Below are 24,317 nucleotides of genomic sequence, written 5' to 3' on the forward strand. Positions count from 1 at the left end.
ACTTTATCGTGCGAATTGAACACTTTCAGCTGATGAGCTTGTATTTTATATCAACATGTTCACGTTCTTGATGATTTGTAAGAGAATGTTGTTACCAAAACATATTTCATTTGTCATCCTGAATATTGAAATTAGGTTAATCAGTTATTCAATTGTTCATGTAGTGAGTCAAAGAACTACCCCCAGATATTTGAGGGATCGATACAGGAAATACAAGAGTATCAATATCGTAGCATTTCATAAAATAAATGTTCTTATGCAATTTTGACATGGCTGAAAATGATATCTTCGGGAATTTCTGACGATAATGACCCAACGAGGCTTAATTATTCTCGTTATATGACTTCCGTCATGTCAATATTGCGAGTCGCTATTTTGTAATTACGAATTATTCTCTCGTAACTAACGACTGACCCTCTCGTAACTAACGATTTACCATCTTGTTACTAACGACTTACCCTCTCGTAACTAACGAGCTACCTTCTCGTAACTAATAACTTACCCTCTCGTAACTAACGAGCTACCTTCTCGTAACTAATAACTTATCCTCTCGTAACTAACGACTTACCCTCTCGTAACTAACGAGCTACCTTCTCGTAACTAACGACTGACCCTCTCGTAACTAACGACTGACCCTCTCGAAACTAACTAGCTACCTTCTCGTAACTAATAACTTACCCTCTCGTAACTAACGACTTACCCTCTCGTAACTAACGACTGACCCTCTCGTAACTAACGACTTACCCTCTCGTAACTAACGACTTACGCTCTCGTAACTAACGACTGACCCTCTCGTAACTAACGACTTACCCTATCGTAACTAACGACTGACCCTCTCGTAACTAACGAGCTACCTTCTCGTAACTAACGACTGACCCTCTCGTAACTAACGACTGACCATCTCGTAACTAACGAGCTACCTTCTCGTAACTAAAGAGTTACTATATTGTATTTATCTTTTACGACACTATCAATACATGTGTTTGCTATATCGTTATTTGGACGTTAATTATTGACAACCCTTATAGGACAATAGCCTGTAATATAGTCACAAGATCAATAACGCTGAGAAACAAACTGTCCTGTCAATTCATCATCTTACCCCAGGGACTGACGGCTGCTCAAAGACCAATTTCAGATCAAAATGGTCGTCGGGATGTATAACTCCGTAAATACATCTGTGCAGAAGGTCGACCTTAGAAAAAAAAGTGACTAATTAGCTCAATAGTCATAGCAGAGTATTAAACCATAATGGCAACCGAAGCACAGGAACCGACCTCCATTAGTATCATATATCAAATAGTCAGACAATGAGCAACTATATTTCGCAGGCTTCATTCCCTATATACCTGATCAAACACGACTTCCGAGAAAAAACCACTAACATGCATTGAAGAAGTGTAATGTTAGACGCCTCTTACACTTACATGTAGTGACGTATTGTAATGTTGGACCCCTCTTAAACTTACATGTAGTGACGTATTGTAATGTTGGACCCCTCTTAAACTTACATGTTGTGACGTAGTGTGACATATGACGCCTCTTACACTTACATGTTGTGACGTAGTGTGACGTATGACGCCTCTTACACTTACATGTTGTGACGTAGTGTAATGTCAGACGCCTCTTACACTTACATGTAGTGACGTAGTGTGACGTGTGACGCCTCTTACACTTACATGTAGTGACGTAGTGTAATGTCAGACGCCTCTTAAACTTACATGTTGTGACGTAGTGTAGTGTTAGACCCCTCTTAAACTTACATGTTGTGACGTTGTGTGACGTATGACGCCTCTTACACTTACATGTTGTGACGTAGTGTAATGTCAGACGCCTCTTAAACTTACATGTTGTGACGTAGTGTAGTGTTAGACCCCTCTTACACTTACATGTTGTGACGTAGTGTGACGTATGACGCCTCTTACACTTACATGTAGTGACGTAGTGTGATGTTAGACCCCTCTTACACTTACATGTTGTGACGTAGTGTGACGTATGACGCCTCTTACACTTACATGTAGTGACGTAGTGTGATGTTAGACCCCTCTTACACTTACATGTTGTGACGTTGTGTGACGTATGACGCCTCTTACACTTACATGTAGTGACGTAGTGTAATGTTAGACCCCTCTTACACTTACATGTAGTGACGTAGTGTAATGTTAGACCCCTCTTACACTTACATGTTGTGACGTAGTGTAATGTCAGACGCCTCTTACACTTACATGTAGTGACATAGTGTAATATTAGACGCCACTTACACTTACATGTAGTGACGTAGTGTAATGTCAGACGCCTCTTACACTTACATGTAGTGACATAGTGTAATATTAGACGCCACTTACACTTACATGTAGTGACGTAGTGTAATGTTAGACACCTCCTACACTTACATGTTGTGACGTAGTGTGACATATGACGCCTCTTACACTTACATGTTGTGACGTAATGTAATGTTAGACGCCTCCTACACTTACATGTTGTGACGTAGTGTGACATATGACGCCTCTTACACTTACATGTAGTGACGTAGTGTGATGTTAGACCCCTCTTACACTTACATGTTGTGACGTAGTGTGGCGTATGACGCCTCTTACACTTACATGTTGTGACGTAGTGTGACGTATGACGCCTCTTACACTTACATGTAGTGACGTAGTGTGACGTGTGACGCCTCTTACACTTACATGTAGTGACGTAGTGTGACGTGTGACGCCTCTTACACTTACATGTTGTGACGTAATGTAATGTTAGACCCCTCTTACACTTACATGTAGTGACGTAGTGTGATGTTAGACCCCTCTTACACTTACATGTTGTGACGTAGTGTGACGTATGATGCCTCTTACACTTACATGTTGTGACGTAGTGTGACTTATGACGCCTCTTACACTTACATGTAGTGACGTAGTGTAATGTTAGACGCCTCTTACACTTACATGTTGTGACGTAGTGTGATGTTAAACTTCTCTTACACTTACATGTATTGACGTTGTGCGATGTTAGAAAAACTAGTTTAATGAAAGCTGATGAAAATCAAATAGCCAATTTAATAGTTTGAGCACCTTTTTTCGGACGGGTTTCGTACCAATCGCGAAGTGTCATCATAGCTGTGAGTCTCGCCAAACAAATGCTTCAGATTTTCTTTTGCAGTATATGACAACTCTTGACATGTAATAAGATATAGCTGGCCTTTACCGCCTAATTAATGGAGGAATACCCTTTAATTAGGCGATACATTTTAGAAACAGCCCCGAACCTTCAGGGGATAACGTACAGGGTATTAGACGTCTGTTATGACAGTGTGATTCAGTAGACAAGTTTCTTTTAGACTCGGCTGGCTCGCGAACAACCGCCTCATTCATGGTCGAATGTGCAAATATGAACAGACAGTTATAAAAATATAATTGAAACTGGAAGTTTTTGCTTTGATCTTTAAAAATATTTCATTTGATTTTTTTAAAATTCAATTTCAATTTCCGTCTTAATTATTTATCGCAGAATCGGAAAGATTTTAACAATGCTACAAAATTTCTATGTTTTCTATGCAATATTCCGTTCAATAAGGTGGTATATATATGTCTGTGTGTATATATATATTCTAAGAGACGATGTCCAATTTAACGTGAAATGGAATGAACGCTTCCTGAATAGAGGTACAATTATATAAGATTTCCATCTATTGAGGCTGGGTATAATTTTATATAAATGGGAGAAATGATTACTCCCCAAAACTTTTAAAGAATGTTTCACGCTGAGTTGGGAAACATCATTATAAAAACAAGGCCTCCATCTCGATTTGCTTCTTTCGTGTTTGAAGATTAAACTTGAATGCGTTTCTTTGTTAAGAACAACAACAAAAGTATCTATTCCAGTTGATTAAATTTGGATATTTAAATGACCCTTGTTATCTGTTGGACACGTACCTGGTTGAACCCTAGATACTGCAGGACATTATCAGACGCGTACAGTATGGTACCATCAGTAGCAACTACCAGCAGAAATCCATCCAATATCTGTAAAGCAAAATCACATTTATTAGGTATGGTCCGACTTTCCTCATTTCTCTAACAAAAAAGTAGTCACGTTGGGTGAATATTTTGAGATAGTAACCTGATGTTCTTATTTTACTAACACGAAGTTAATGTTGTATTTATGATGTCACTGCCAATTAGTATAATGCAACCTCACCCTTTTGCACTCACTTGTCTAATGCAAAATGAAAATACAGGTAAGGACCTTTGACCTTGGTTAATATGGTGTTATATCAACCTGGAAGAGTCTAAAATAGTAATTCTAGCAGGTCGGTATGACACGTACCATATTAACCACAATAAATGACCATAATTAATGAATATGTAACAAGGTCAATACGTGTAGCACTCATTATCCCCGTCCTCCAGTCTCGTATACCAAGGTGTCTGCAAGTATTGTTAGAGAAGGGTATAAAGTGATGGCAAGTTATCAACCAGCGTTCATACAGTGTACATCCAAGAACGTAGAGCTAACATTCAGTTCTATACGCTACATGGTATATATACAGATCGAATGGCTCTACTACTGAACTATACTTGTCTCCATCTTGACAGCCTTGAATTTATAATTACAGACGAAATATAAAATGTAAGTCTTGACCTCTGAGATGTATACGAAGCTATGAGAGATAAGCTATGTCTATAAGGTAATGCATTGATGTTTGGCATTTCTTCATATCTTTTGAGGGGGAAGATGTGCAACATTATTAAAATCAGAAAAAAACTCATCTTTCCCAAAAGAAACTTTGTCTTTTTAAGATTCTATCAATAACAAATATTAATCTAATATATCCATACTTCCGAATATGTTACACACTCTAACGAAAGTGGTATTCATATACTTATAAATTCACGAGTTGCTTCCCTTTAGCCGTGTGGTAATTTATCATTGCGATCCAAACGCGATCCCTTGAATTTAATGGAATCGTTTCCGAATGACGTACGACTAACTTATCGACGTTTTTTTTTTATAACAAGACATATGACTCATGAAAGTGTATGTAGGTCGAATATGATTAGTACTCCAGATGATTCCACGTCCGGAATGATAATCAATTGCCGAGTTCAAATTTAGTGTACGACCAATCCGGAACTGATACGAAATACTGCTTTTAGTATTATAACAATTAGCATGTGTCCGGTAAGAACACAACAAACAGCAGTCGTATCAGAAAAATGGTGAATGCCTTTATCATCCACACTTTGTTACCGGGACCGTGTCGTGTCTTGTATCAACAGGTCTACGGTGTTGTAAAACGAGACACAACAGAGACGAGATCAGCCGATAGTGATTTGAGGACAGTTCGTAAACAAACGATACAGGAAGTGGCATCCGAGGTAAGCCACGCCCACTTTCCAAAGAGGGCCAAGAAGGGGATAGTTTGGTACATGAACGCGTCTGTGATTAAGTGTATAAGGCTTAGACAATTCGTTAAAATAATCAAGTAATTACATATGAGATTTAGTATTGTGTTGTGTATATCAATTTATCTATGAATTGTGTATTCAAACTCGAAAATGATACAAGATCACTTTCTCCTCTCCCCTCTCAAAAGTTCTCTGATAGTAGATATCTATAGATATTTTATACCCCCCCCCCCCCCCCCCCCCCCAAAAAAGGCAGTTCAAAACATATTGCCATATATCAAGAACTTGTGCTTGATCATGCTATAAGATGATAATTTGATATTTTTGATCGAAATTGAACATCATAACAAAATCTACAATGCTGTCATATTTAAACAAACACTTTTCTTCTTCAACAGGTACATTCGGAATACCAGTTCCGACGAGCTGTCAGTAACAGAACAGTAGAACAAGATATGCAGCGCCTCAGTAATGAGGACACTTTACCGGAAATGGAGCAGGGATTCTTACGTCTACCGGAAACTGACAATAAGATTGCCGTGTGGCAAGGTACCGGAAATACGTGCTGTACTCTCGTTTGTAACGAAACTGAGAACCGCATGTTAGCAGAAAACGTTTTGAAACTTTTGTTAAGATTTTTACAAGAACATTTGCGTCTAATACACCAACCGGTTGAAGTGGTAAACAAACCAGACAAGGTCGCCATTGTAATTAACAGATTTTTACCGAGTGGTCAACTTCTGTTTATGAACCACAGGATGGTTAGGCAATTAGAAAAAGAAATGGACACGATGATGAAACTATGACCCGTTCTGTTGGTTTTGTTAATGATAATTAAGTTATTGTTATTATTATTTTGTGAATCAATGACAGGATTGTATGTTATCCATAACAAAGTAAGTTGATGAAAAGCTTGATTGCTAGTTTAATTATGTAAAATGTAGAGTCCGTTCCCTAACTAATCTGACATTCTTTCAAAATTGACATAATATATTAAGGACACAAATGTATGTAAAACAAATCAAATAAAAAATAAACTTTATTTATTTCACAACAGTTGCCAAACCATTATATCAACTTATCAATCACAAATCGCAAATCGTGTCGTTTATATCCTACTGCAATGAATTCTGTTTAAGACTTGTTTACTGTGACGTATATGTTTAATTTAAGACTATTAAATAACTAACAGATGCCTTGTTGTTGTGGAATAATAAATATCATTTTCATCTCGTGTCAGTTTCGGACATAATAAATGTATCATTAATTTCGCAAACATTTGGGCTTCTGCGACAATCACAACTTCGATGTCGGAAATACCCGAAGATATCCAATTGCTTCCTCTTAAAGACGAGTAACTTGTTTCATTTTGAGATTCTGTAATTTTTCATAAGTTATAATTATACGATGCATAAAATGAAAAAGGACCGGGAAACAAAGCGTGAAATTTTATCATTTTATTATTTAAATACAAATGATACACTTGATTTTGATGGAACTGGATTTATGTCGCATTCTGTTGATACGAAAATTGGGAGACGCTTCAGCTTAATGTGATACACGATTTCCTTTTTAAGTAAGCATCATTGTGAGTATTCGGCTCAACTCGGCTGATTCCGGTACCCTTCATATGTTTGAGGTAGATACGGAATCTGCCGAGATGTGACGAGTGCACGTGAGAATTTGTTTGGTAGTTATCTGGTTTGTAGAAATAATCAATAAAACTAGTTCAATGGAGACGAGGTATCATTATGACGCGTGTTTTATGGAAAGAGATATTAATTTCATACTTATTTAAGAATATTTGATTCATATGTGGATAAAATGTAGCCGTTCTCTAAAATTACTCTCTCCGCTTGTCTATCATATTGAATGATTGTTCATCATTCACTTGAGTGATTGCTTCTGTTATTTGTGCCAAGCGTCACATACCGTTAATGCCATGCGTTCATATAATTCTAGTTATAGCACCATATCTGCTGGGTGTCTTCGAGAGTATGCTTCAGTGGGATAGCACTATAAAGTCGACATCAGTTGATGAGACATGCACACATTTCAAATAAACGGTGTCAAGATCTACAGAAATGTCTGAATTACCCAACGAATACTGTTCTAAGTTCTAACTCAATTCCTAACTGTTGGAGCATACTGTGCATTTCATTGTCGGAAAAATGACAATCAAAAAGTGAAATGCATTCCAACATGAATGTTCAAAAAAAGCAAACTGGATCTTCAACAAGATTCACACGATAAAGATCATATCTGAGGGATCTGCATTTGTGTCTCAGTTTAACATGCAATATGTTCAGTTTTCGTTCTCCAGTACTGAAGCAAATAAGAAGGAATGATTGTATATTCAAGGTGACAGAGTATTTAGATAAATGTATGTTCCTAAATGGCCATAGCTTTTGATATTGCATTAAACAAAACAAACCAAATCAATTATTAGACAAACATTTACCTGTGAAATGTTTTTACCCTCGAAGTACTTTTCGGCTATGTGTCGTTCTTCTTCTTCTTCTGCTGTTCCGTCCGTACTTTCGTCCGCCTCTCCAGGGAGACATATAGCTATGAAAGACGAGTAGACAGACAAAATAAAAATATGGTAGAAATAGCTCTGTGCAATGTGTCTCTTGATAAATACAAATTTGTTCAGCTCTGATAAAGAAATCTTGAATGTTGTACATGTTAGACAGTATATACCAATCTATGAAAAAAAATATATATATATATTTTGTTGCAAGTAGTTTAAGGTTAGGCCATAACATGACTGGACTATGAGAGCGAGGCCAAACGTTGCCAAACATATCGATAGTCATTCTTATTTTGACTGCTTACCCCCAGATATGACTTATCCTCAAATAGGACTTACCCTCAGATATGACTTACCCTTAAATAAGACTTGCCCTTAAATAGGACGTACCCTTAAATAGGACTTGCCCTTAAATAGGACGTACCCTTAAATATGACTTACCTTTAAATAGGACTTACCCTTAAATAGGACTTACCCTTAAATAGGACTTACCCTTAAATAGGACTTATCCTCAAATAGGACTTATCCTCAGATATGACTTACCCTTAAATAGGACTTACCTTTAAATAGGACTTGCCCTTAAATAGGACTTACCCTTAAATAGGACTTACCCTTAAATAGGACTTACCCTTAAATAGGACGTACCCTTAAATAGGACTTACCCTTAAATAGGACTTACCCTTAAATAGGACTTACCCTTAAATAGGACTTACCTTTAAATAGGACTTACCCTTAAATAGGACTTACCTTTAAATAGGACTTACCCTTAAATAGGACGTACCCTTAAATATGACTTGCCCTTAAATAGGACTTACCCTTAAATAGGACGTACCCTTAAATATGACTTACCCTTAAATAGGACTTACCCTCATATATGACTTACCCTGAAATAGGACTTACCTTTAAATAGGACTTACCCTTAAATAGGGCTTACCTTTAAATAGGACTTACCCTTAAATAGGACTTACCCTTAAATAGGACGTACCCTTAAATATGACTTGCCCTTAAATAGGACTTACCCTTAAATAGGACTTACCCTTAAATAAGACTTACCCTTAAATAGGACTTACCCTTAAATAAGACTTACCCTTAAATAGGACTTACCCTTAAATAGGACTTACCCTTAAATAAGACTTACCCTTAAATAGGACTTACCCTTAAATAAGACTTACCCTTAAATAGGACTTATCTTTAAATAGGACTTACCCTCAGATATGACTTGCCCTCAAATAAGACTTACCCTTAAATAGGACTTACCCTTAAATAGGACTTACCCTTAAATAGGACTTGCCCTTAAATAAGACTTACCCTTAAATAGGACGTACCTTTAAATAGGACTTACCTTTAAATAGGACTTACCCTCAAATAGGACTTACCTTTAAATAGGACTTACCCTTAAATAGGACTTACCCTTAAATAAGACGTACCCTTAAATATGACTTACCCTTAAATAGGACTTACCTTTAAATAGGACTTACCTTTAAATAGGACTTACCCTCAAATAGGACTTACCTTTAAATAGGACTTACCCTTAAATAGGACGTACCCTTAAATAAGACTTACCCTTAAATAGGACTTACCCTTAAATATGACTTACTTTTAAATAGGACGTACCCTTAAATAGGACTTACCCTTAAATAAGACTTACCCTTAAAGAGGACTTTCAAGCGGAAGTAAGATATCACCAATCGGAAGATGGTCTGACTGTCTAACTTTCGATGTAGTGTTGATCTATCGATCGGAATAAGCGTCTCCAAAGCCTTGATTTCAGTACGCAGTTTATCACGATAGCGCTTTGACTTAAAACTGAAATAGAACAACAATTAGTTCAAAAAACTGCTTTTTAACGACATTTGCAACAGCTAGGCCATTTTTCTATGAGAAAGAAACAACTTAAGAGTAGATGGACAAAAGACGAATTCTAAAGATCGCAACTGTTGAAATACCGACAGGACTTGTTTTAAGGGTCCGCAAGGGACGAAAAAAAACTCCTTGTCATGCGGGGTTAACTTCAGTCTCACCATACTATAAATAAACACGTAATGAGACACTTTCATATCTTATTTCCGTGTTCGTGATCAGGCTGAATAAGGTTTCGTTTTACTATAATATCTAATTAATAATTGACCAAGGTATGACGTTTGTGTATTGCTAAAATATCCACAACAACAACAAGAATGTCTATTTACATTGTTAATTATACATACGTACATATTTACACACTAAATGTACTCTCCCTGACCTCTGCCTTTAAAATTAACACGGTTTCACTGTGTTCAATTGTTATGTATAATGAGAAGCAGTCCAAATGGGTACATCAACCGGAAATAGAGGTAAATATGTTCCGGTCTCTTTTCCCCGGTCTTAGTTTTGAATGTACAGGAAATACGTTTTCGTACGCGCGAGGCTTCAACTCCTACGTCGTAAATAAAATTAATGATCTTTTGATGAGATTTGATATATCATCTTACATATGAAGGGCTAGATACATGCTATAATTATTATTTTCTTTTTCGGATCCAAGACCACATGTCAGTAATTTCAGGAAACACCTCTTGTAAGTATAACTGCGTTGTCGGAATATTTCCAATTATTCTGATGATTTCTGCGCCAATTATCCGCACGAACCATATAGGGAAACAAACAATGTTGCCTTCATTGTAAATGTGATTAAAACCCCGAGGTCAATATACATGTTATCCGGCTCCTAAAGTTAATAACCTGATCATGACTTCTCTCTGACTCTTAAATGTCTACGATAGAACAAACGACGTTAATGTTTTGTGTACGTTTTGCTTACGTATATTCAACTTCCGGTATAACACGTGTCGGAGTTCCGTAAACTGGTGTTTATTAACCCGCGGTTAGACGGAGGATCATTCTCTGCATAAGGGTAAAAAAGAGAAATCTTCACACGAAGATTTTAACTGTCATATTTAAGACCTTGCTTAGTAGATGTTGCCGATTTTGAATGCCGGTTACAGACCAAAATTTATTTCGCCATGAGAAGGAAAATAAGCTAAAAACAAGTTAGAAATGTTTAATCCAGTTTCTATTCATGTCCGAAAACTTATTCCCTTGAAAACTAAAATTGGTCAAAGTTATACACTATTTTTTCTTATTGAGATGGAAAAAACAAAAGTGATCTTCAAACAAAGCATACAAACAATGAACACATCTTCACGATCATCTATCGATGTTTTGAAAGGACGAAAAGACCTCCATTTTTTTCAGTTAGAATAAAAAGTCTATATCCCAATAACAAGAGACCCAACCTTTAACATAATACAACATATTAAAGCGTTTATAATGGTCTATCTATGTGAAGCTGAATTTAGTATTGTCAATTTAAGATATATCTTAACTTACATGTTGACGTATATTGGAATGAAGCTAACGGAAATATGGAGAATGTTAAATAAACATGTACATTTATATCACCCAGAAGAGTTCTGTCCATGAAAAAGTATTGTTGAATTTTAAAGGGAGGTAAATCTTGTAAAGATAGTGGAATGGATAATTGCCAAATATTGTCAAAAGTTGATTTTTTGTTCTTTTTTTTTTTTAAATAAAAGAACGAAACCCGGTACATGTACACACATACTTTGGGCTTTAACTAGAATATTTCGAAATTGAGGCATCATTAAAAAAACTCTCCAGATTTTTTCGGGATGATATCTAAAATTTGACGAGGAAAATGTGGCAGGATTAACGAAAATGCTGTAGAGTCCTATCTATTAAGTTTACACTGAAAAATCTATAGAGATGTTTGGAATAAACATCGATCTTCTATGTGATAACATTTTTGGTGGATTTTCGGTCTTTCTTGCCATAATACTAAACCGTAAAGTTATCCCCCTTTGTCCTTTCCTCGCAAATTTTGCGAATAAACGGCCCAAACAGTGTTCTGCTATCGGCATCGGAAAAGTTGAATTGTTTATTCAGTTGATATTCTATGATTTATATTATTATTTATATTCAAATAAAACCTCTCTCTCAAAAATATGTCATCTTGTAAAGATGTATGTTGTAAAATCATATAGGGAAAGGGCTTAATATAAGTTTGAAAACGTGCGGCCAATTCCCTTACATATAATAAGATGCTATAAAATATGTTTAAATCAAAAGAAGAAGGTCTATAATGTTTTTCTGAAGCTTAAAATAGTGAATGCTCACAAGCTTCAATATTTCGGCATTATCCCTCACCCCAATAGAAATTTAGTTGCATTTTTGAAGCTTTGTCAGTGAGGATTTCCGTTCCGTCAGTCTTTTATGTAACGACAGGACGATACATTGCCATTTTTGTCATTGTCCAAAAGAGCAGCTTTACCAGGTTAAAGATCTGCTTCCGGTCAGCAAAGAGTATCCAGTCAGAGAGTGCAGTCCTACCACAGTAGGAACCTCCGATCAGAGATACCCATTCACAGGACCAGTTACAAATGTAGCATGGACCTACATTTGTACCAGGGTAAGAATACGGGGAGGCCAGTTGGGACTTAGAGGACATTTGCTTACACGGCGATACATATTCGCACCTGTGTTTGGAAATAAATGTATATCATACCAAATAAAATCCATTTTCGGAGGTCTACATATTTTAGTACATATTTATATACCACTACTGCTGTTTCATATTTCACTTATTTAGTTAAAAACGTTTCAGACTATTCTAAACATTAACATATTTATTTAATTTCAAAGTTCAAGGTTAACTACAGAGTTTGATTAAATTTTAATTAATTCTCAGGTAAGTAGGTAGGAGGTAACTCTTGATTTGTCGATAGACTTAGTACAGTTTATCCGTCCACAAATTTTACTGACAAATCCAGAGACAATGTTGTAACCATTGTGAGAAGAGAAATGACGTGATTTCGTCCACCATTGGCTGTCACACTTTCCCTGGACTAATAGGTAAAGATACAAATAGTAGGAGAGATATTGATATCCTACCAAATCTTAACTACATTTCGAGAATCGGTCTGCTCAATTTCCGGGAAAACTTTTTGAAAAAATGTCGACATTTTCTGATTAACTGTATACGGGCGTATTTACTGGGTAATTTTCGGTAGGCAAAAAAAGACAAATGTCTATACATATTTTCATTATTTCACAAAAACTCCCATCCATTTCCCGATACCTAAGTGGCTCAGTTTTTTTTTTAATTTCTTTAGGGACATAACCTTAACACACTTCTTTAGTCATTTACATATTCAGACGGATTTTTCTTAATTACGTGGGGCAGTTGCCAGGTACTGACCATAGGCCGGTGGTTTTTCCCCGGGTACTCCGGCTTTCCTCCACCTTCAAAACCTGACACGTCCTTAAATGACCCTGGCTGTTAATAGGACGTTAAACCAAACCAAAGTCTTAATTGCTGATGTCCAGATATACGTTCTTATCAATATCTATAGCAATTTAGTGTTGGCATGTATGAAATGACGGGAAGAATATGCGTTCTGTTGAATAATTTCATATGATAGTTTAAACATAATATAATTCTTCTTTGACAAAACAACGGATTTTAAGTTAAGTTTTAAAGTGATTTATAAAGCATTTGATCACCATATGTGCTAAAAACAGCAAAGGAAATAAATTTAAAGCTCAGTAATATGGAAATAAAGAAAAGAACAAAATTATCAAAACAGTTCAATATCCATTTTATATATCTATATTTACTTTTATAGGGTACGTGAGAAATAAAATATTTCAACATTTTCGTTACTCCTGCTCCATTTTTTCGTCAAATTGGTCGTCATCTTGAAAAAAGTGAAAGTAGATTTTTGTTTGACGAGATGCCTCCCTATCTTAATATTCTAGCAAAGGCCCAAGGTACATTTGTTTCAAATTCCATGCTTTCATCAAAACACACAGCCTTTTTCAGTTTTAAACTCCACTAAGAAGCATATATTATGAAATAATAGCATTTATTGATTTATCATATGTGGTTTATGATTTTTTTTTAATAATTCAAAGTCCAACTGCAAGTTTTGATACAGTGATATACAACGCCAGAGCTACTGGCTTCGATAACAGAAAGTATACTGCACTCACACATGTAACAGAATGTCTCAACTTCGGTATGCGAGAGTTGTCTAGCTGTACAAACACGCGCCCCATCTCCCGTCGCGATGTCATCCTCCTATCGTAAACTTAAAAACCACAAACACTCGAAAGTCATATTTGTTGACAAGTTTGTGATTGTTTGTGTGAAATTGACCAACGCGTATGAAATCGACAACAATTTATAAACTTCGGCGAACATGCAAACATCGCTGCCTCCATATCAATCTTGTTTTAAGTGGTCCTCATTGATAGCTCCGCTCAGACAATGTCGAGACAAGGAAAACAGTCGATCCGAAATGCATTAAATTTGACTTTGATAAAATGTTTGAAATATCTGCTGGAGATTTGTTTTCCTTTGAATATCGTTTTGGCGTTTGTTAAGTTCACTCAGGTTATATAAACAAAACTTTTGCACTGTTTGATATTGAAGATATTAACAAAGAATGACTTGTGTAAAATTGGGAAATCATTTTAAAACATGTTTATACAGGTGCTTTATATGATGGGAAATACATGCACGGTATATAAACATTACCACAAGGCCTTATGGGGATTCTTATCATCAAAAACATTCTAAATTGCATCCTCCTGCTCAAAATTCAGTAGGTTCGATTTTTCTTTATAAGTTAAAATTGAAATGTTATGGCAAATGTATAATACCGTAAACAATTAAACATTGCTCTTAAGCTTAAAACTAAGGAATATCATCGTCGTTGTCATCGCCTCCGTCGTTGTCATCGTCCAGCAAAATATATTGTTTTGTGCAACAAGAATTGTGTAAGCACTATTAATATTTTTAGAATCAACATGCAACTTTTGTTTATGATCCCACTTCAATATAATTTCCATCCAAATTTTCATTGCCATTAGGTATTAAAATATTTCCATGATTTACATAGCGATCAATCACGAAATTCAACTTCGGGATCTCTTTCTGTGGACGATAACACGAGGATATTCCTTGCTGCGCAAACTTTCCTTGTAAATTCAAAAAGATTTTCCATGCTAACGTAGCATGTACATATCTTGTACGTCTATTATTTTAGATTAATACCACATTTAATATATATCTACAACCAGATGGAAGCAGCAAATCCCACTTTCACGCTTTTCTCCCTTTTTATTGTCATGATGATACGATGTTGTGTTTTATCATGTCTATATATAGGTGTCAGATTTATATAAGTGTTTGACACTTGTTTCTGATTCATTTTTATATAATTTATATGTTGTATATATATTGTTAAATGGAAATTGACAAATAAAACACAGTTTGAATTAACTTTAGGATATGTGTTGTTGAATGTTCATGAATTTTTTTACTTCTTTTCGGTTAATAGGTCTGTGTCGTGTTAAAATAATACACATGTTGACCTCAACAGAATATTGTTCCTTTATGTTAAGTTACAATGCTAACCGATAAAAGACGTATTGATTTCGAAGCTTGGAATTTATCCCTCACCCATAAAAATAATTCACTTCAATTTATATTACTAAGTATTTTTCTTATCGGAAAGAATCATTTTTGTATTTGGCACATTTCTGAAAAGTTTGATGATCTTTCACATTCACGAAGTATACATTTTCATTTTTCAATATGTTGTTCAATATATAGATATTGTATAACCATGTTTTCCTTTACTTTCCCTTCCTGTTTTCAATACTTTTGGTCCATATAATCACAGGCAGTTCCAAGGATGATGAAACAGCCTGCACATTTATATTAATGACTGGAAATCTACTTGTTTAATGTAAAATTGATATTGAAAGATGTTTTTGTTTTACCATTGTTCGATCAGCTTGGACTCCAGAAATATTTGTGATCTGCAACACAATGTTGCTTTAAACAGCGTATACTCAAAACATTGACACAACTTATGGCAATGATTTGTCCCAGTTGATTTGATATTCAATGATCTGTCTTGTTGATTTGATATTCAATGATTTGTCCCAGTTGATTTGATATTCAATGATTTGTCCCTGTTGATTTGATATTCAATGATTTGTCCCTGTTGATTTGATATTAAATGATGTGTCCCAGTTGATTTGATATTCAATTATTTGTCCCAGTTGATTTGATATTCAATGATTTGTCCCAGTTGATTTGATATTCAATGATTTGTCCCAGTTGATTTGATATTAAATGATTTGTCACAGTTGATTTGATATTCAATTATTTGTCCCAGATGATTTCATATTCAACTATTTGTCCCAGTTGATTTTATATTCAATAATTTGTCCAAGTTGATTTGATATTCAATTATTTGTCCAAGATGATTTTATATTCAATGATTCGATTCCCTTATTATGATTTCCTTGACAAATGAAGACGTCAGATGGAAATATTTCGAGACAAAGTTTCGAGAGATGCAGGTTGCTGGACAACAGTGGGGCGTTTTATGGAAATATTCTATCCGTTATCCAATATGACATCAGACGTGTTCGGTTCTTATTAACAGGACTTGTGGTTCCATTGTCACCTCCCAGGCTCCTATTTTGAGAATGATTGTATGTCGGTTGACGTCGATAAAGCAGGAGACGCTTACTCTAAAGGGATACCTGGTCTTATTCTCCTTGTACTTTTTCAGGAGGCTCCTTGAAACATTACTTTTGTTTATAGCTTGTCCTTGTTTTATCGATTTGGAGTTAGAAGTATGGTTTCTTTATTATGTCGATATTCTCTGGTGTTTTTACAAGACGTTGTGAGTCATTATCCCAAATCGATATGTAAATATTGTGGGTTGATCGTTACACTGCGTTCATTTTGTCTGTTTCCTGTCAAAATGACAATTACGTACTCTTGAATAGATAACTTTTAACACAAATAAAATTAAAATTGTTTGGAATCCAACTTCGTTTCGCTATTAAGTTCGTGAATCATATTAGACTTGAGTGCTCACGAATCAAATTCACGTCAACAGGAATCGGCACAACTTTGTTTGGAGATAGTCAACAAAATGGCGGCCATTTGTACGGTTCGTGCAGGATTCGGTTAGTTGAATGGTTTTGGAAACACGACCTGAGCAAACCAGGTCAACAAAACCAAGTGAGTCGTGTGGATTAAGTTACAAAATCTACACGATCTTAAACTTCCGTAAATTGCACTATAAACGTATACTCCCCAATATAACTTTCCATTTCATTGTACCGAGCCCTTACGAGACCATGTCTAATTTCACTCATTGTTAAATATGTGATATATACACGGGGAAATGTTCATTTCATGGTTTAGGATTCCCGGCAAAGATGTCAATTTCACTAACGTCACCTATGCGATTTTGTTCCAGGGGAAATTGTTAATTTGAACTGTGTTACCACATATTTTTGGAGAATTATTCCGTGAAATTGTTCTTCATTTGGGATTTAATCATCGACGTTCCGCTAACAGGCCTGGTACTTGTTGGCTTGATGTACTAAACGAGTGAGAGAGAGCAAACTTGGCTGGTATGATTATTCAACATTTTTCTTTTTCATGCTTTTGCCGCTACAGATTTCTAGATCAAATGAGCACTGACTGATTGGAACATTAATGACGATGATATTACAAAAAGAAGACGTTTATGTTTCAAATTGCATTCTTAACCTCCCAGTCAACAAACGTCATAATGACAAGTTTCGGAGATTTAATATTTAGATAAATAATTTTGATGCCTGTCTTTATTGTAAGACCAAAATATATTTTGCACCTCGTTCTTTTTATTTGCTATACCTGACATGGAGCATTTTTCCACAAGGGAGGGGAAACAGCGAAAAATTATCAAATGTATCGAATTACAATTGTATATTTAACCACTTCACAGGATCTTTTAAAGTTTTGAATTGAAAATCGAAGGAAACTATTATTATTCAGGATTTAAATACATGTCAATGTATCTGGTAATTTATGACTGAGTTAAGTACTTGTCAATTCACTTATCATTATCATTATCTAAAATTAAGATTGTAGTTGACAACTTAATTTGAAGCTTAGTAGCTATTCAATTAGTGTTTTTTTCTTGATTGATTAGATATTTATAAATTTATATGACGTTAATTTTTATCTCCAACCAAATTTGCATGGATACTTGACTCATATTCCCAACACACAGCCCACATATATATTTGTATATTAATCATAATACATTTTCTGGAAGAAGACTTATATAGGCTTAGCCTGTTGTCTGATTCTTTTAACAATGCTGTATTTGCATGCATAAATATTTGTATGTATTATATATGTTTTGTTAATAAAATATTTTGAAATGAAATAATATATTATATCTATATAGACTTTGGGTTGGGAAGTTATGTCAAGTCCCTGTGAGTAGGTACAATGTATATAAATAACGAGAGATATTCATATGCTATAACATTATCGATATGGCTTTTATTCTAACCATATCTATCCGTACATGTACTCTCTTCTTAACCATTGCTAACATTATTTTATACATAAGCATACATTCAATACAAATGATAAAGATTAGACTAATGTATCGTTTTTATATCAAATATACTTCTTAATTGTTGACGTGTAATTAGATGAAAATAAATCGAGCAGGAAAAGTTACCTTCTGTTAATTACACGATAATTCTATTCATTTCAGAATATTTTTTAAATTTTATTTTTCCCTTCTGAAAGATCTGTCAATACAAAAAAAATGTCTTGCGAATAATCTCCTCTATAATATCGTATATATTTTTCTGTGTGGTTTTAAAGTGAAGGGATTTCCATAAGTTAGAGCTAATGTTTAATCAACGTTACAGAATGTAAAAATATGAGAATGATTTAAATATGTCTCTTACTCATTCATCCCCATTACCGCAAAAGTTGTTAAATTTTCTTTTAAAGCTCCTTACCACGTATTGTCGTATATATAATCATCAATATCGGATGTTTATAAAAACGAGTGTATCCCTTTAAATCTGTGTAAAATCTGTCTGTGGTATTTTACTGATGCCACGTGTAAATATACATAAGAATTACTTTATGTACATAAGTGATTAGGGCCAAGTCAGCGATTATATCCGAACCACAAAACAAACGATAGAGAATATATATCTGTACTTTGTGTAAAACTTCCTGCTCGTGAAATATGTCTCTTTTAAATTTTATCGTTTATGTTAGAGTGGGTTTTTTCTAGCGTAATGTTTGGCTTCAAAAGGTTTAAGGAGAGGTGGATTGGGCAAAGTAGTGCGTCCTTATTTAGACCATATCAACAGCGCTAACAGGCATCTACAATTGTATACATGCATCATAAACAGAGAGATTAAAGAGGGTGTGCGGTGGGGGGAGAGGAGGGGTCAGGAACGGTAGAACTGAACCGAAGTGATATATGTAGTGGAACGATTTCTAATTGTACATTGTGATGTAGTGTAAGTTATTTATATATCCGTCATCACCACGATAAATTCTCTGTTGTACAGTCTAGCTTCATCTAGGTATCAATAACATTGTGTCAATCAAATTAAGACGGCATATAGAATCATTACCTATTATTTATTTATCTATTTATTTATTTATTTTCTTATTTCATTTCATTTATTTCATTACCATTTTTTGTACATGTAATAGTTATTTAGATACATTGCTACACCTCTGTTTAACGTTTACGTTAAATTAAAAAAATATATATATATCTACTCATGATTACAATGTATTTAACATCCATTTCCCCAATTTCCATTTCAAGTGTTCAAATTGCCACAATATTCACTTTGATATTCTAATCTTTAAAAGAAAATGAGTAAATATGCTTTCGAAATACTAAAGTGTACTTAAATTGTTTTACATTACTGTGAACTGTTTTATTTCTCCTTTCTCTTCTCGTACCATTTCTCGTCCTTCCTATAATTTCCTTACCTATTCAGTCTATCCTACTTGTTCATCATCGTCCCTTCTCGTTTATTATTCCTCTTAGATTAATTATTGGTCATTCACCCCGCCTCCTTTATTCATATTCCTGAAGCCCAGTTTTCGCCCATCACTGTCCTTTGTTCACTCGTGTTCTCCAATTTTCTAATCCGAAACCTCCTGATCTTGTTATGCTTTCCTTTTTTGTGTTGCCCATTTATTTAACCCAGGTGTGAATTTTCTATGAGTTAACTCAATCAATCTCTCTCTCTTATTCTTTCCTCTGTCCTTCTCAGACCCTCTCCTTGCCTAATAATGTATCCACCTACCTCTTTATATCTTATCCCATCCCTATACTCCCCATCTACAAACCTATAATCTTCGTTACCTACCAGATTTCCTATTACCATTCCACTAATTCTCATGGTCAGCATAGGGACTTTGGAAACTGTTACTATCTGTAATGAACACCGAGGTCGCCATTTTAATCTAGCCCCCAAAACACTGGAAAATCTGCTACATTGGAACAAACTAGGGTACAACCAAATACTTATAGACTGTAGCAAATTCTTAGGGGCCTGTTGTAACTTCCGCTCCTTTGTCTCTCATTTCTTCCTCCCGGTTCATCAGCCCTAGTTCTGGTTCGCCATCCCTACTCACCCGTATTCTATTCCCTTTTAACCCCCCCCCCCCCCCCCCCCCCCCCCCTCCCCCGGTATATGCGTCTCCGTATTTGTTCATACTCAAATCGTCCTCCTTTTCACCTCACATTATTCTGCTCCTCTTCATCCTATTTTTAGCCACAAATATTTCATTTTAAAATCATGAACCAGACCTATTTATTATAGAAGATGTCGTTGCACTAAATATAGTGGTGTTTACGTAGGATTTTCGAGGGGGATAATGTGGTGTGTTATATTTATCATGCTTTGCGTGTTACGGAGGGGGTAGAGGAGAGAGCAGGGTTAAGTGGGTATTACTGACCTTGGGTCAACTTTACTTGACCCTCGATCCTTTGATCCCTGACCGGTATTACGTGTCTCCTCCGGTATCTCACCTGTAATACAATAAAAATCATTTATATTGCAAATAAATTCATATTACATATTCATTAACATGTAATTTAATGACATTCTTTACTTTCACGTGTGATCTTCATACACCTTCATGTTGTCAAATATTCAGATTTTTTCCCGGGAGATACATCAATATAAGACATTTGAACTGTTTTTATTCTAATACAGCAAAATCTATTTCACAAACATTAAAACACGTTTATATTTTTCTGCTAATTCTATCCCGATGAGGAGCCATTTTATTCAGAATTATGAGTTGAGATTGTTATTTAGATATATTTTAATTACTGTATTAGTCTTAGCTGCAATAATATCCGTAACCATTTAAACTGTTTTAAATATATTCAACTTGGTATTTGCAAATAGCAATTTACAACAGAAATTTCGGAGAATTTTTACTTTTTCACTTATTATTAAATGTTTTTGAAATAGATTGCCTTTTCAGGTCGGAGCCACTAATTCACATCTTTGCATATTGTTTTGTTGTATAATATATGTTCTTTGTCGGAAGTGATATTATTTTACGATGAAGTAAAACTTACTCTCCGTTTCCATATTCATCCTTCTTATGTACTTTCTTCTGTCTTCAACACTTTAATTTGAGCAACACTCTGGAGTAATGAAACACAATGCGAGAATCACAAGATTAGTTCCTGGGACGAGAGGAAGGAGTGAAGAAAATAGGAACGATATATCTGGATAGACGTTTAATATTGGAAGATACTTGATTTTCATTAGACAAGCTAAGCCTGCAATACAATATTCAGTGTAGGATATATATAGTCCAGAAAATGTTTACTAATAATAAAACAAATAACATTCTAGTTCCTGAATTTATTTTTTCAACTTAATAATGCTGAATGTTTCTCGTAACCAATAAAATTTCGTTGAATGATAGTGCTTAAATTCTGACAATTCATTACTGTTACTTTCTTATTGGGCAATTGAATAGCTTTGTTATTGATAAATGAATTATATTTCCATGTTTAATACTAACCATTACAGTAAAGCGGAAAGTTTTGTTATACGATATCAGTGCTTAATTTTCAAGGTGAGAATTAGGAAATATTAACCGAAAATTGGATGAAAAAACAAAATAATTCGAATCTTAAAATTTGACTTATATGAAATATAATAAAATCAATATAGTATTTTTTTTTTTTTTTTTTTTAAATATTGAGCAACAAATTATACATGTATTAATCCAAATTATACATGCATTAATCCAAATTATACATGTATTTAATCATTTACATACTTGTTGACGTATCTGTTAAAACCAAACTTTACCGCATGATATCAGACTCAAACCCACATCCCTAGAGTCCTTTAATTCAAAATAACTTATATAAATAACTTATATATTACCTATATCACATTTTCCGTGTATATTACATGTACAACAGTTAAATGTATGTTCTAATGTTTTTATTTCTTTGCTTGTTCTTTATATTAGATTTTTCCTAAATAAATCATTGTCATAGGAAAACTTTGTTCTTCTTTAAGACAATACAATATAAACTAAAGCATTATGATATCATTAATATTCAAAATTAAGATCATTTACTGTTTACTTCAAAATAATTCAGGACAAAATTCTTTATCTGGATTATAGTACTTTGCCAATGGTAATTAAAAATTAAACCTTTTTACAAAACATCTGTATCTTTCTTGCTAAATTGTGTGATTTTTTGAAAATTACATGTGATCTTATTCCTTGATAAAAATATACATAAGTTGTAAATACAATTCAACTTAAAAGCACGAATAAAAAATAATGAGTAACTTACGTACACATTTCAGGTAAACCTCCATAAAAACATCTTTAAAAAGCTATTTTCCAAAGCACATTTCGACTGATAGCTTTCGGTAACAATATGAATCCTGTATCCCCCAGCCTGCTATACACACATACAGAGTAATCCGCGTTAAGTATGTGTTTGTACTCTCTGTTATCTCAAGCTCAAACACAGATATTCAATCAAACCCGACGTGTTTACATTTCTCCCCCACAGGTCCCAGTCCGGGTAGACCTTTCTCTTCCCGTAAAATGCCCGTACTCAGTAACTACACTCGACAGAAATCGACAAGCGTGTCGTCAGTCGGAGGGGACGTAAAATGTCGAACTCCGGCCCCCTTATCATTTTCCTCCTTTCTTTTATTTCCATATTATTTTTATATGTGTATATGTTGCTAGTCATATTCATGTTCACAAGTAACCGGTAAGGCAGGTCTCCCGTCTGAGGGGATGTAAAATGGCGGGCTCGTATCCATTAAACAAGAATAATTATATGCGTTCATAACATGCAAGGATATTTACTGCAAAAACTCCACAGTGATTTTAAGATTAATATTTTCTTTGTTTGTTATGCTAAAAGTTGTGATAATGTAAAAAAAAAAAGTTTGATAAAAATCAAACTGATGCCTACTGATGTTGAAGGTTAAATTGTTGAAACGCTAATATATCTTAGGTTTTATCTTTATTTTTTTATTCATTTTTTGTGACACGATACGGAATTGTAAGTTTGTAGGTCGAGGTCAAATTACCAGCTCATCAGCCTATTTTACAGGAATTTTGGAGCAAATTTCTGATGGTGTTCGGCAAGGATCTATTTTATCTCTTATGTCTTTACTTAGCATTGATGTCAATTTTTTTTAATTTCATCGGGGTATGAAAACAATTTTGTTTGCAAACTGTATGAATCCGCGTACAGAAGTTTGCAAACAAATTTTTGTTCGTACCCCTATGAAACTAAAAAATAATTGACATCAACACTTATAATTAATTTTTGAAAATAATTTTCTAATTTAAAACATATTTTATTTTATGTTTTTTTTTTCTAAAATCAATACGCAACGTCAATTATCTTATTGTGACTTCACATTTTTCGCGCAATTCTCGGATTTTTTTTTCATTTAAGAAATGAACAATGGTTTTAATATTGTTATAGCCGATATGGTGAAACCACTGTTCAATACTTATATTTACATTGTCTTATTATTTTTGTCAACTTTGAAAAAAAACTAAACCAAAATTAAAAAAAAAAAATCCCGCCTTTTTTAATGTCACATGACCCACTGGGTGTTATAACCTGAGGCACTGGGTGTTATAGGTGTATGGTGGCAACTGCCTCTTAGCATTGTGTCAATGGGGAAATGCGGAGCAAATGTAAATATAGTGGTATGAAAAAAAAATTTCAACTAATCAGAAAGCCGCATTCTGCATACAAACAATGGAAAATTAATCATTGTGTGTTAATGGAAAAAAATGACACAATTTTTGTATATTTATGAACCTGGCACAAAACTTAAAGACTTCAATACACTAATCACAATGAATATATCAATCTATTAAAAGAAACTTGTTTTTTGTTCAAAATTATTCATCAAAATAAACATCTAGTCACAAA

The 24,317-nt window shown here is 34.5% G+C and overlaps 2 protein-coding genes across 3 annotated transcripts in view; one reads left to right on the plus strand and one right to left on the minus strand.

The window, feature by feature from the left end:
- The window catches only part of LOC117339430 (aryl hydrocarbon receptor-like), a 35,507-nt gene extending 12,362 nt beyond the window's left edge, over positions 1-23,145 (minus strand). The window contains exons 1-7 of one of the 2 annotated variants that reach the window (XM_033901003.1): positions 22,698-23,145; positions 21,450-21,518; positions 20,816-20,888; positions 9,584-9,741; positions 7,864-7,970; positions 3,927-4,016; positions 1,103-1,195 (exon numbers count right to left, since the gene is read on the minus strand). In XM_033901003.1, coding sequence (XP_033756894.1) covers positions 1,103-1,195; positions 3,927-4,016; positions 7,864-7,970; positions 9,584-9,741; positions 20,816-20,888; positions 21,450-21,468 — 540 coding nt within the window. In that variant the 5' untranslated portion in view covers positions 21,469-21,518; positions 22,698-23,145. The remainder of the gene's footprint in view (positions 1-1,102; positions 1,196-3,926; positions 4,017-7,863; positions 7,971-9,583; positions 9,742-20,815; positions 20,889-21,449; positions 21,519-22,697) is intronic. The other variant, XM_033901002.1, reaches the window with a different exon arrangement.
- Positions 5,126-7,139, plus strand: LOC117339431 (AP-5 complex subunit sigma-1-like). The gene is made up of 2 exons (XM_033901004.1): positions 5,126-5,372; positions 5,801-7,139. Exons 1-2 carry the CDS (start codon positions 5,211-5,213, stop codon positions 6,206-6,208), a joined length of 570 nt encoding a protein of 189 aa, XP_033756895.1. The 5' UTR covers positions 5,126-5,210; the 3' UTR covers positions 6,209-7,139.
- Positions 23,146-24,317: the final 1,172 nt, after the last annotated feature.

This window comes from Pecten maximus, chromosome 12 (genome assembly GCF_902652985.1).
Source record: "Pecten maximus chromosome 12, xPecMax1.1, whole genome shotgun sequence".
NCBI classification, from domain to species: domain Eukaryota; kingdom Metazoa; phylum Mollusca; class Bivalvia; order Pectinida; family Pectinidae; genus Pecten; species Pecten maximus.